Below are 13,239 nucleotides of genomic sequence, written 5' to 3' on the forward strand. Positions count from 1 at the left end.
TATGACTGTCCTGAATATAGTCCCACCATTGCTCGGGGCTTTCGTTTCAAGTGTCGAATAATTGGTGGCAACGAGTCGAAAACTGAGACTTTTTAAGTCACTGGATTTTGCAACTGGAAATAAGCCACTAAAAAAGTTGTGTACATTAGAAAAGAAACATGCACATTTCTGATTAAAAATGAAATGCCATCAACAGACGGGAAAGCATCGCCACTAAATTCAGCTGTGAACAAAGTTCAAAGAGTCAAAACTAGTCCATAGTCTAGTAAACGTTGCCAGCGTTTATATGGTTGTAATTATACTTATATTCATAAATGTTATCTTTTCTTGCCCCTCCTCCCTCATGAGTTAAAAGCATACATATATGATTTTCTCACAATCTTCTTTTAACAAAATGAGATTTAAGACTAATTATAAAGCAGATTTGTTTTTTTTTTGTTTTTTTAATTGTATAATTTCGAAATTTGAAGCAAAACGGTTTGTCTTAACTTTGTGAAACTATGCTGCAGCAGACTCCTTTTATCTTTTTCTTTTTTCTCTGAGAGTGCACTTGTGATCAAACCTACAACTTCTGTGTGCAGGCCAGATCCTCCATAAATAGCAAATTATGAAATGAATGTCAAAGTAATCAAAGATTTAGACACCGTTAACGTAATTAATGCTTCTTAAAAGACCATTTTATCTGAAGGTTTATACTTAAATGCTTGAAATTAGTTTTGTAGACATGAAATGAGTTTGTTTAATCATACCGTTTTAGATAGGAATAGAAAATCTCTATGTTGTAGTAGGTTGCTTACATTGGTCAAAGCCAGTGTTTATTACCAGATATTTTTGTTGAATGTGTGAGTAAATCTCTCCTGTCCTGTTCTCCAGCGGTGGTAAAGAGTGTGAGGCAGATCTGCAGTACTATCCCTTCAGAATGACTCCTTATTTGATGAAGGTTCAGGATATGGAGCACTCTGAAGATCAGTTCTGCTGCCTCCTGCTGGCCGAGAGAGTGCACTCCGGCTACGAAGGTCAGTTCTTTTACACAATCTTCTCTATGTATTTTGTAAGGCATTTTTTTCCAGTATGTAGTGGTCCTGTTTTTTTTTTTTTTGTTGTTGTTGTTGTTGTTGTTTTTTTCCATTTTATAGCAACACTGAGGAAAACCGAATCATTAGTAGGACAAAGAATTAAAGAGAATTGATTCTTTGAATTATTTGTTATCGCTTAGTAATGTTTCAATAAATGCATATTTTTTGGTGTCTAATAAATTCAGTTATTTAAAGAAGAGTATTTTATAAACACTACCATTGAACATTTTTATTATGTTCATTCCTCAGCTCCAAGGATCCCCACAGACAAACGAATCTTCACCACATCACACACTCCCAGCTGTGTGTTTCAGGATGTGGATGAGAGGTAAGAGTGTTAATGCTTCACTGTTGATGAACCTGACAGTGATTGGCTGGTAACTTAAGCCCTAGGTGTCTCACTCAACAGCTGTAACTCCACACCTGCTGTTTTCCATTTCTCATAATCATGCATATTAAAGCCAGAATAATCAGAATTGTTTTGTGATGTTTATCTGTAGAGCCGTTCCATTACTAGGATACCTGCCTCAGGATTTGATTGGCACACCTGTCCTGCTGCACCTACATCCCAGTGATCGACCAGTCATGCTTGGCATCCACAGGAAGAGTGAGTCACGCTGCTCATTCTGTTGAGTCTTTGTTCTGGCTGTTTAGTTCATTAAAGGTTATGGGAAGGTGCTTCATCAGAGAGAACTATAAGTCAATTGTTTTAGGAACAAATTGGGGTGGATTTTATAATTTTTTTTATAATAAAATGGGTTTTAGATATACAAATTTTTTTTTGTCTCATTAGTCCTCCAGTATGCCGGCCAGCCATTTGAACACTCAATCCGCTTCTGTGCTCGTAATGGAGAGTACATCACCATAGACACCAGCTGGTCCAGCTTTGTCAATCCCTGGAGCCGCAAAGTTTCCTTCGTCATTGGTAGACACAAAGTTCGCATGTGAGTGCATAAGATGACAAAAAGAGAACGTATCTGAAATGAGCTTGATATTTTACAATATTTTATATATTTTTTACAAGAAATGAATGTTTGTATTCAGCAAGGATGCATTCAATTGATTAAAAGTGACAGTAAAGACATTTAAGTGTTGTTCTGTTGAACTTTATATTCATCAAAGAATCCTAAAAAAGAAACAAGTATCACAGTTTCCACAAAAATATTAAGCAGCTTAACTGTTTTCAACATTGAGAATAATCGGAAATGTTTCTTGAGCACTGGAGTTATGATGCTGAAAATTCAGCTTTGCATCAATAAATTACATTCAAATAGAAAACACTTATTTTTAAGTGTTGGTGACTTCTTTCCGGAAATAACTTTTGAATGGTAGTGTAACTGTAATTTTGTCGATTCTACCAGGGGTCCAGTGAATGAAGATGTGTTTGCAGCTCCGGCCGTGGCTGAGGGCAAATCCTTAGATTCAGACATCCAGGAAATCACTGAGCAAATTCACAGACTCCTGCTGCAGGTACGGAAACTGGAAAGGACCAGATTAACTGAGTGATGATGATACCCAATTTTTTCTCAGAAACCATTTACAAAGGTGGCGTGGTGATGATGGCTAGTGTTAAAATCTCTAGAAATTAAATTTTGGTCACTGGTAAAAACATGTTTTTGTGTGCTGTAGCCGGTCCACAACAACGGTTCGAGCGGCTATGGGAGTCTGGGCAGTAATGATCATCTGCTGAATGTGGCATCGTCTAGTGAAAGTAACAGTAATGGAACGCGCCTGCGACAAGAGGAAGAGGATGCCAGGAAAGCCAAACCGGTGAGTCATATGATTTCAGTGGAGCCATTTATGAAGGTCAGATGCTTCAAGGTCACTTTTTTTTATTCATAGATTGAGGCTCTGGTAGATTAATTTGTCTCTATATATGTATGTTTCGCAGAGGAGCTTTCAGGAGATCTGCAAAGGAGTTCACATGCAGAAAAACCAGGAGCAGCAGTCCAAGAAGAGCCCTACTAGTATGTACCAATATCCACCACAATCTGTCATCAAAGTCTGTGTTTTTTGTTGTGTAACTCAAATCTGTGTCTGAAGACCAGGGATCCATTATGAGAGAGATTATATTAACAAATACTACAAATGTGATTTGAACTCTGATTTTAAAACACAATCTGTGGCTGGCACTTAGAGCATAAAGGAACAAAAATGAATCAGATCTCATTGAAAAACCCTTCACATTGTTTCCATGATACATTTTTAGTTGATTCAAAAAATAAGGGAAAAACATTCAGCACTTATTCACAAATGCAGCATGTTAATAATTTTAATATAATATCATAAATTTAATATATTTATTTATATTGCTTAAATAAACTTTTTCCAGTGTTATAGTCCCAATGTATTTTTTACACTAGGTCACTAGGCAGCTCAAATGTTAATGTGACTTAATGTGATTACTTGTGCAGCCCTTCTGAAGGCCTTTTTTTTTCTTTGCAGAGTTTCTACAGAAAAGTCCAGTGGTTCGACCCAAAGATTCTGCGTATCCTGTGAACTGGAGAGAGTCTCCTGTGGAGCCGCGTGCAGGCCTTCAGGAGGAGCTGGCCTTCAAAGATCAGACCGTCTACTCCTATCAGCAGATTAGTTGCCTGGACAGCGTAATCAGGTACAAAGACGCAAAGTCACGTCACAGGGAAAACTGATTCACTGGGTCTCGATTCACTTAGCCACGTGTAATGCACTTATTGATTCTGTGATGCAAAGAGAGTATGAGAAACTGAATTAAGCATGCCATGAAGATAAATGAACTTGTTTTCTTGAGTTGACAGAGGACATTAGGTTTTGCAGGATGTGACGTCTCATTTAGCGCCCTTTCTCATCAGAATAATCATTATACATATTTAGCCTAAAGCCTAAAACAATGGAAGATGACACAAACTTACATCCTGCTCAGTTTTAATGTATTTGACTGATGTGTTTTATAAAAATAAAAATCCCTCTTAAAGTTAGCAAATATTTACTGTAAACATACTGATATTTTCATTGATGATATATTCAAAGAGATGTGAAAAAAAATGGATAGGATTTTGACACGTGTGATGTACACTTGAACAACAATAATCAAATGATTATAGGGTCATAATGGTACAAAACAATGGAATAAAGACAAAACAGTAGTAGATCAGATGGGTTTTTATGTTACATTCAGCCCGGTTAGCTGTTTGTAAACCTTGTTTCCATTGATGGTGTCTTTCTCTCTCCATCAGGTATTTGGAAAGCTGGAACGTTCCCATCACAGTGAAGAGAAAGTGCCAGTCCTCCTCAAACACAACATCCTCAAACTCAGACGAAGACAAGCAGAGAGTGTCTGAAGGTACTGAAACAAATCCACTTTCCAAGATTATTTTTCAAAATTGAGCAGGCTCACAAATTGTAAAAATCCCATTCATTTTCCCCAGAGAGAAATGTTGACAATAACCCATTAAAACAGACCTAAAAACTTTTACAATTTTCTTTTTAAGTATTCATTTATTTATTTTTTTTAATTCTTTTTAATTGTCAATATTACATTCTATAAATTCAGTGGCATATGTTCACGCTCTCACGCCACATGCAAAAAAATTTTTTATTTCAAATGATAAATACAGTTTTGAACATCCTGTATGAACATCCGAGGGCATGTTGAAAGATACACTACAAAAAAAAAAATAGATGTGTGTATATTATATATATATATATATATATATATATATATATATATATATATATATATATAATATATATATATATATATATATATATATATATATATATATATATAATCTTGATTTATTCTGTATGTTCAGAGGCAGGCCATCTGAAGAACCAGCCAGGTCTCTCATCATTAGGAGAGTCTAAGAAGCCTCCAGGCTCTGGTGTAGTGAGTCCATCTCTGACACCACTCGCGCTGCCCAGTAAACCTGAAAGTGTGATGTCCATCACCAGCCAGTGCAGCTACAGCAGCACCATTGTACACGTAGGAGACAAGAAAGGTAAATGATTTATTTAGTTTAACTGTATGTCTGTTCGTCTGGCCTGTCTGTCTGCCTGTCTTTCTCTATCTATTCTTATAAATAATGCTTCTGTTACAAAACCTTGTGAGCTGTCTTGATGTCTGCTGCCTACATATGAAATTGTTTTAGTTTGCCATTAGCTTGCTGCTAAGGTAATAATATGATTCTAAACATAAACACTGTTGTAATGCTGTATGTGTATATAAATACATTTGATAAAAATATATAATAAATGTAAAGTCACATAAATTGTAAAATTATTGTTTCTAATCATTTTGTTATAATAAAGATGTATAATTAATAAAGAACATTAAAATGATTATCTAAATTAAATTGATATAATGAATTAGCAGATACAGATATTGTTTACTTCAATAAAAACACGCACATTTTATATTTATTTGAATATTTGCTAAAAATAGCATTTTAACTGTATGTAATATAAAAAAATGAAAATAAAAATTTCAATTTAAGTGAGTGTCAGATGAATGAAATCATCTAAATAGTAATCTAATTTGGGAAATGAGTGTCCACAATAAAATATCCGATAAAAGATGATACATATCAACAGATACAGCTAAATAATCAAATGCTATCTATGCAGCTCACAATGTTTTGGATAGTTTATCTGTATTAGAGCTGTAAGTGTTTTGTTTGTTCCTTGGTAAAACACCTTTTTTGTTTTAGTCGTATCCTCAACAAGACACATCTCTCCAAAGCAAGAATTCTCTTCCAAACTTCAAAGTTAGTAAAATCTTCCCTTGACATAGGGACAAAAAATTGATTACGAAGCCTTTTGATTGAGATGATGAGTAAAATAAAGGTGCAGATCACCCCGACAGGGCTTCAGGAACATGTGCATCCTTCTAGCATTTTCCCTTGATTCCCATCCCAACATGCATGAGATAAACTTGAGAAGGCCTGGATGCACCCCGTAAACAAGTGCCACCTGTGTTTAGGGAGAACACTTTGCTCATTGTAAAGTTAAACATCTTGTGTTGTTCTTTGCAGAGATCATTGAAGACATCCCTGGCACTGAAGGCATTGAAGGTCAGGGTCTCGCTGTTCCTCTGGCCACGGTCTCACCGCACAATCAGGAGCGAGAGGCTTACAAGAAACTGGGCCTGACCAAGCATGTTCTGGCAGCACACACTCAGAAAGAAGAGCAGGCGTTCCTCAGCCGCCTCCGAGAGCTGCGAGGTGTGCACGCTTTTAATGCCGACTGCTCCCTCTATCTGGAGAGACAGAAAGGAGTTACATCTGAGGGTAAGGAAAGACTTGAGTCTGAATTTTTTAGAGTCTGCACAGCACTTCTATTACACGTGAACAGCTCATGATCCAGTGTTTTCAGTGTCTCAGAGCTCCTGAGTCCACACCAAAACATCTCTGCATATGTGCTTGTAGTTTATAATGTGTTGTTTATAACATGCATTTGGAAATGCAGTGTGCACCTACCATCATCCCAAACATGTAATGTACAATCCCTATAAACTGATAATTACAAAAAAAAAATTAAGACAAGCCATAAATATTATTAATATTAATATTTTGTTTAATATTTTTCTATGATAAACAAAAATTCATTTAATAACTTCAATTAATTATTTATTAAACATAACATTGATTGTTATTGTTACTATATTATTGATTTCATTTTATTATTATTTAAATAATATTTTTCAAATCACAGATTTTTTTCTTTGATTGTAAATGTCCAAAAAAAAGTCTTTACATGAAATGAATGTATGATGTTATGAGATGATATTATGATTTTATTACAAAAGTAAAATAAAGGTGCACATAGTTTATTTCATTTAATATTTGTATTTTATAATAGTAATAATAATAATAATATAACATTATTATAATACTCTTTTTTTTTTACAGGGAAATGTAAAAAAAAAACATTAATAAATAAAGCAGCAATTTTATTTTGTTTCATATTTTTATATAATAATAATAATAATAATAAAGCAACTCACCATAATAATGATTATTATTATTATTATTTTAAACATAACATTTATTGCTATTATTACTATATCAATTATTATATTATATATTATGATATAATAACATGTGATAGCCATGCTTATTTTATTTATTTCCAATCACAATTTTTTTTCTTTGATTGTAAAAGTCCAAAAAGAACTGAATCAAAGTAGTCTTTACATGATATGAATTAATAAATGGTATAATGATATAAGTCGATAACTGCTTCCTGTCTCTCTTTCCAGCTGTTCCCGCTGCTCGTTCGTCTAAGCAGGGTGGTGGTGGTGCACCTGAGACCAGTGGAACCCGCCGGGGTCGCAACAAGAAAACCAAGACCAAACGAATTAAGCCGAACGAGTCATCTGACAGCACACCTTCAGGACGTAGACCACCACTCAAACCTCAGCTGCAGGGCCTCAACCAGACCTCCTGGTCTCCCTCAGACACATCCCAATCTACATTCCCCATCGCTTATCCGGCTGTGATGCCCGGGTACCCGCTGCAGATGTACCCGGGAGCCGGCGGCGTGCAGCCCAGGGTAGATGCTCCACTGTCAGGCTTTGGGGAGAGTCAGTGCAGCCAGGATCCACGCATCCCGATGCAGCCTATCCAAACGCCATTCTCAGCTCCTCTGGTCACGCCCATGGTGGCTCTGGTACTGCCCAACTATATGTTCCCACAGATCGGCGGTGCTCCACGGCAGCCATTCTACCCCAAGCAGGGAACTTTCCCCTCACAGCCTACCTTTCCACCTCAGCCTAGTTTTGCTGCACAGACACCGTTCCCTCAACAGTCCACATTCACCATACAGACCCAGTTCGCCCCCCAGAACCCCTTTACTCCACAGACACCATTTCCATTCGCGTGTCCCGAGGAACCGCCAAAACCACCTGAGCTGAGGGAGGAGCCTTCACGAAGCCCCACCCCTCAGTCTGTGGGTGGAGGCGGGCCGCCGTCCCCGCCTTTGTTCCAGTCACGCTGCAGCTCGCCTTTGCAGCTCAACCTGCTGCAGTTAGAGGAGACTCAACGCTCTGCTGAGAGACAGGAGTGGACAGCGCCATCTGTTGTACCGCAGGCAAGCTGCAGCAGTAGTGTGGAGAAAGCAGGAGGTGCAACCGGGCAAACCAAAACTGAAAAGGATGTGCCACAGGTTGGGAAACGTAATCTCTTTTTCTGTGACTTACCATTACTGTCATTATACAGTGCATATTTGACCATTGTGTTCTTTTTAAATACTTTTCTTAATCTCTGAAACAAAATCAGGGGTGTCCAGACTCAGTCCTGGAGTGCTGGTGTCCTGCAGAGTTTAGTTCCAACTTTGCAGGGTTCGGTACAGTCATGGAAAATCCTGGAAAAGTCATGGAAATGTATTTCTCAAATCTCTGTGTAATAGAATATATATTTTAATTGGGTCCTGAATTCCCGCAAACATTTATTTAATATAGCATGTGGGTTAGATGTAAATTAATCTACACAGAATATTGGATCAAATGAAATTTGAAAATGATTTATATGAAAACAGCATAAGTGATTCAGAGGTATCTCGTCTTCTCTCTTTCACTCTCTTAAAACGGCTTCACATCAGTGCATCTCGCCGTCTCTACAAGAGAACTGCTGCATGTTTTGGGACAGTTGATAGAGTATCACTTGCCTAATTGGGTCACTGTGGGGTCGTAACAAAACAGTATTATTTGCACATTCTTTTAAGTCTTTTTAAACCATTTGGGACTTGCACGCACCAAAGACCCTCACAGTCAGATCCAAAGCGCACGCACATACAGCCGCCTCAAACACCTTTACCAAATTTTGTATTTTTATTTTTTATTTTTATAAAATTGCACTTAAGCAGCCAAATACTCACAAAATTATATCAAAATGTCCATCTTGCTGAGTACCCTTGCTTTTGTCTGAAGTGAATGTAAGCAGTTGTTGTGTATCAGTACATTGGATCCATGCAGTCGGTCTTAAAGAGACAGCAGCTGAATATAGCTGTGCCATCTGTCATTAAATTCTTTCAAAGAACAAAAGATACAATTTCACTTTCTAGTATTTCTGGCTTCTAGTAAGTTCAGGTGTGTTTAATTAGGGTTGGAGCTAAACTCTGAAGACACCTGCCCTCCAGGACTGAGTTTGGAGACACCTGCACAAAGCAGAACTCAAATGCAAAACGTTATCTTGACCAGCAGGTGCCAGTATTAAACCTTTTAAAAATAACTTTAAGCAAGTTGTATTCTTCACATTAGGCTTTAAGCATGCAAAATTATTTAGGATTATCTGACGGGATATGATGTTCTGTACTTTTTTTAATAAAATAAATACTAAATATAAAAAAATTAATGGATAAAAAAAAATTTCCGTTATGGATTTTGTTACATTTTATATTTGTGTTGGTTTTTAGTATGAAGGGGCACCTGTCGACGGTCAGCATAGTGATGCGTTCTCATCATCTAGTGACCTGCTGGATATTCTCCCAGAGGACTCTCGCTCGGGCACCGGCTCTGCCACCTCGGGCTCCATGGGCTCTGGATCTAACGGCTGTGGAACGTCTGCAAGCGGCGGATCTGCCAGCAGAACTGGTATGTTTGGGGGAATATAGTGATAGATCTGATACAACACTTGTGTCTTGTTTTACCTCTTTATGATTACTTTAAACATAACCGACTGTGTTATTAATACTTCATTATAAATGTATTACAGTTAAAGTCAAACCGGTACTACACCTACTGTAAAAATACTGTACTCTTATATAGTTTGACAACCTTATATATAAGCACATAAGTGCAATCCCGAAAGAGGAAGAACCTCATATTCTTAGCCCACAATAAACGTTTTGCCCCACTTCCTCTAAATTATTTTCTATTCTGTTTGGTTTCACAAATACATGCTTTCCATGTTAAAACTGTGATATTCAAAAGGTCCACTTCTCTCATCACTCCTTTCTACTCGGTTTTTTTTTTTTTTTTTTTTGACATCTTCAGGAAGCAGCAACAACAGCAGTAACTACTTCGGCAGTGTGGATTCTTCCCAGAAATCCCATAAGGCCAAGGGGCAAGGCTCTGGCTCTGGGGCACTGACACTGGATGGGAGTGAAACACTGATCAAGTATGCCCTGCAGGACCCACTGTGGCTGCTCATGGCTAACGTGAATGAAGATGTTATGATGTCATACCAGTTACCATCTCGGTGAGTGGGCGGAGAGAGGAGAAATAGCCCCCCCCCCCCCCCCCCCATATGAACAGAACGATAGAATCTAGAAGAGGAACAGGATGTCTTTTATCTTCCTGTCAGTTTGACCACACTCAGTTTTTAAACTGCTTGAAATACTTAACATAATTCTTCTTGAAAATTGTGAATATTTCTCACCTAGTGAATGTGCATGCAGAATTTCAAGAATTTCAGAATGCCAAACACTAAAACATGTCAATCTGACCCACAACACAAAATGTGTAACACGTTTTTAAACAACAGGAAGTTAAAGATCTGCCAATAGGGTGTGGTAGAAAGATAAGTGATTAAGTGTGTGTGTTTGCCTTTTATTCGCCTTTCACTTTTAAAATCATAAGCAAACATTCGGTTTGAAGCGTATGTAGCTTTTAAACTTTTATTGTTTTTTTGTTGTTGTTGTTTTTTTTTTACAGGTTTTCATGGACGCAGGCTTGACAATAAATTACAAACATCTTTTTCCCTCTTGCAGTGACATCGAGAAGGTTCTGAGGGAGGACAGGGAGAAGTTGCGGCAGATGCAGAAAAGTCAGCCGCGCTTTACAGAAGAGCAGAAGAGAGAGCTGGCGGAGGTGCATCCCTGGATGAGAAGAGGTGGGCTGCCCAAAGCCATCGACGTCAAGGTCTGTATACACTGATATTTAACTGATATTAAAATTAAGCAAATGAGACATTTAAATAATGTTAAGCTGAATTTTAAGCACCATTGCTCCAGTCTTCAGTGTCACATGATCCTTCAGAAATCATTCTGATATACTGATTTGCTGCTTGAGAAATATTTCTGTACACAAACATTATGAATAGTTTAGATCTTGTCTTGTAACTTTAATCAAAAAGTAGTAACTTTTACCACATTTCACAATCTAGTCAATTCCAGATGGATGAAATCAACATTTTCTTAATAGTAGAATACATACATTAAAGAAGTCAAATGGGTTGCAAGTTCTATGCAGACTAATGTCAGTGTTTATCTGCAGGTGTGTGTCGGCTGTGAAGAGATGAGTGAAACCCTGACAGAAGAGGATCCACCAGATCTGCACATGGGAGAAACGGAAAGCAGTGATGTCACGGTGCCTCCGGCCAATAACAGTGAAGCCTCTACACACTCAGAAACACATGGCTGTCCCGGTCCTGTCACTTGAACTGAACCCCTCTTTCCACCTGTGAAAATACAAACCTCGTCTGATCGGACAAAGCGAACATTTTAGCATAGATAAATGCTTCTGCCGCTGCCACAGACCTTCATGAAGACTCGTTCTGTTGCTTGTTTGTGTGAGTGTGTACTGAAGTGTGAATAAATGAATGAGTGAGAGAATGAATCAGAGTGAATGAATTATTTCCAGACAATCTAAACTGTCTTTTAAGCCAGATTGTGCTGTTCAATGACCATTACTGTTAGATTGTAATATTAATATTTCCTTTTCAATGTTTTTTTTTTCACTTAATGTGCATATACACGAACTAACTTATTTCTACTTTCTAACATATATATATATATATATATATATTTTTTTTTTTTTTACAATTTTATGTTTTTCTTCTAAATCATGTATAAGCTCTTGTAACAATTATTCTGGTGTTTGATAGTTGTGTTGTTGGATATCTTTCCAATATCCTTTCAAATTCACAATTTAACACTGAGGATTTGTAGTTTATGAGCTGGATTATTATTTATTAAACTAGGACTGTTGGAAAGTGCTCTACAATATTGGCACAAACCATGATAACTTGCATCACTTTGCTTTAGCACTTGCAGCTTATTTGTTCAGATAGTGAATGTGTTGAGAGCTTAATACAATGCATTAGTAGCATTAGTAGCATTAGTTTAATGTATGTGAGAAGTATTTCAAGCTAAAGAGTTTAAGGTGCTGCTGTCTTGTTCAGATTGACTGTCTGATGGTCTGTTGCGATGTACAACCTCAGTGTTAAATTTCTCCTCTATTATAAGCCCTAGACTGAATCTACTTACCCATGTCCCTACCTAAACCTGTGAAAACCTGCTGTACGACCACAATGACCATAAATCCCCAGCATTACGGACATATGGGTAGATTTCAATATCAGGTTCAAATGTCTCTGTTTTGAAAAAACTAAAACACTATTGTGGAGGTCAACTTGGCATTAAGGTTTTAATGGCCACATTGTGAATGAATGTGCTTGCATTCGTTCACTTACAAATTTGTGAATATATGGTGTTTCTTCATGCTGAAGTGTATTTGAATTAAAGTCTATTTTTTACAAATTACTCTTGTTAATGTGTTTTTTTTCGTACTGTATTTAAAACAGTTTGTGAGGGTGGATGAATTTAACCACTTTTTGGTAAATTATTATTTAGATCAACATTTAAATTTATATGCATTGTTTTATATGAATAAGTCAAATATTAAATGTACCACCGCATTTTTCCACATGTATTATGATCATGATCATGATTTATATCATTATATCATCCGAAAGTTCTCTGATGGATGTTTCAGGAATAATCTTAATTGTTTAAACAATATATTGAAATATGTGTTTGTTATATCCTCCTGGAACCTTAGACTTTTGTCCTCTGTAGAAGACATTATATTTTAGTGTATTTCTATGAGACCCATGCCACAGTTTTAAATCTGGATGTCCTGTACGGAACTCATTCAGGGCTTTTTAGAGCTATCAAATGTTCGGAGGTTTGATCAAACACCTTCTTCTTGTTCTTTTAATATGACTGATATTAACAAGATGATCAAATTCAGCACTCTTAGCACTCATATGATCATATTTTGTAATTGTCATTTAAGTCTTGCTAATTTTCAAACTGTCATAAACCTCATGAAAATATTACTTTTTGTTACAAAACGGCATAATTTTCATACATGTTTTCTGTACAGTACACCAGGACAAATGGCATATTAATCAGCCACTTTGAGGTGACACAAACCAATAGGGAAAGAAATTATAGATCAATATTC

At 36.8% G+C, this 13,239-nt stretch overlaps 1 protein-coding gene across 1 annotated transcript in view; it reads left to right on the forward strand.

Annotated features, from left to right (window-relative positions):
• LOC132154565 (period circadian protein homolog 2-like) overlaps positions 1-11,603 on the forward strand; it is a 32,622-nt gene extending 21,019 nt beyond the window's left edge. Inside the window, exons 8-23 of the mRNA XM_059563179.1 lie at positions 874-1,016; positions 1,326-1,404; positions 1,577-1,683; positions 1,870-2,020; positions 2,438-2,546; positions 2,706-2,846; positions 2,968-3,043; positions 3,522-3,687; positions 4,289-4,395; positions 4,868-5,053; positions 6,086-6,340; positions 7,312-8,216; positions 9,465-9,642; positions 10,045-10,249; positions 10,761-10,911; positions 11,266-11,603. Of these exons, the coding sequence (XP_059419162.1) occupies positions 874-1,016; positions 1,326-1,404; positions 1,577-1,683; positions 1,870-2,020; positions 2,438-2,546; positions 2,706-2,846; positions 2,968-3,043; positions 3,522-3,687; positions 4,289-4,395; positions 4,868-5,053; positions 6,086-6,340; positions 7,312-8,216; positions 9,465-9,642; positions 10,045-10,249; positions 10,761-10,911; positions 11,266-11,430 (3,124 nt within the window). The 3' untranslated portion in view covers positions 11,431-11,603. The remainder of the gene's footprint in view (positions 1-873; positions 1,017-1,325; positions 1,405-1,576; positions 1,684-1,869; positions 2,021-2,437; positions 2,547-2,705; positions 2,847-2,967; positions 3,044-3,521; positions 3,688-4,288; positions 4,396-4,867; positions 5,054-6,085; positions 6,341-7,311; positions 8,217-9,464; positions 9,643-10,044; positions 10,250-10,760; positions 10,912-11,265) is intronic.
• Positions 11,604-13,239: the final 1,636 nt, after the last annotated feature.

This window comes from Carassius carassius, chromosome 12 (assembly GCF_963082965.1).
Source record: "Carassius carassius chromosome 12, fCarCar2.1, whole genome shotgun sequence".
Lineage (NCBI taxonomy): Eukaryota > Metazoa > Chordata > Actinopteri > Cypriniformes > Cyprinidae > Carassius > Carassius carassius.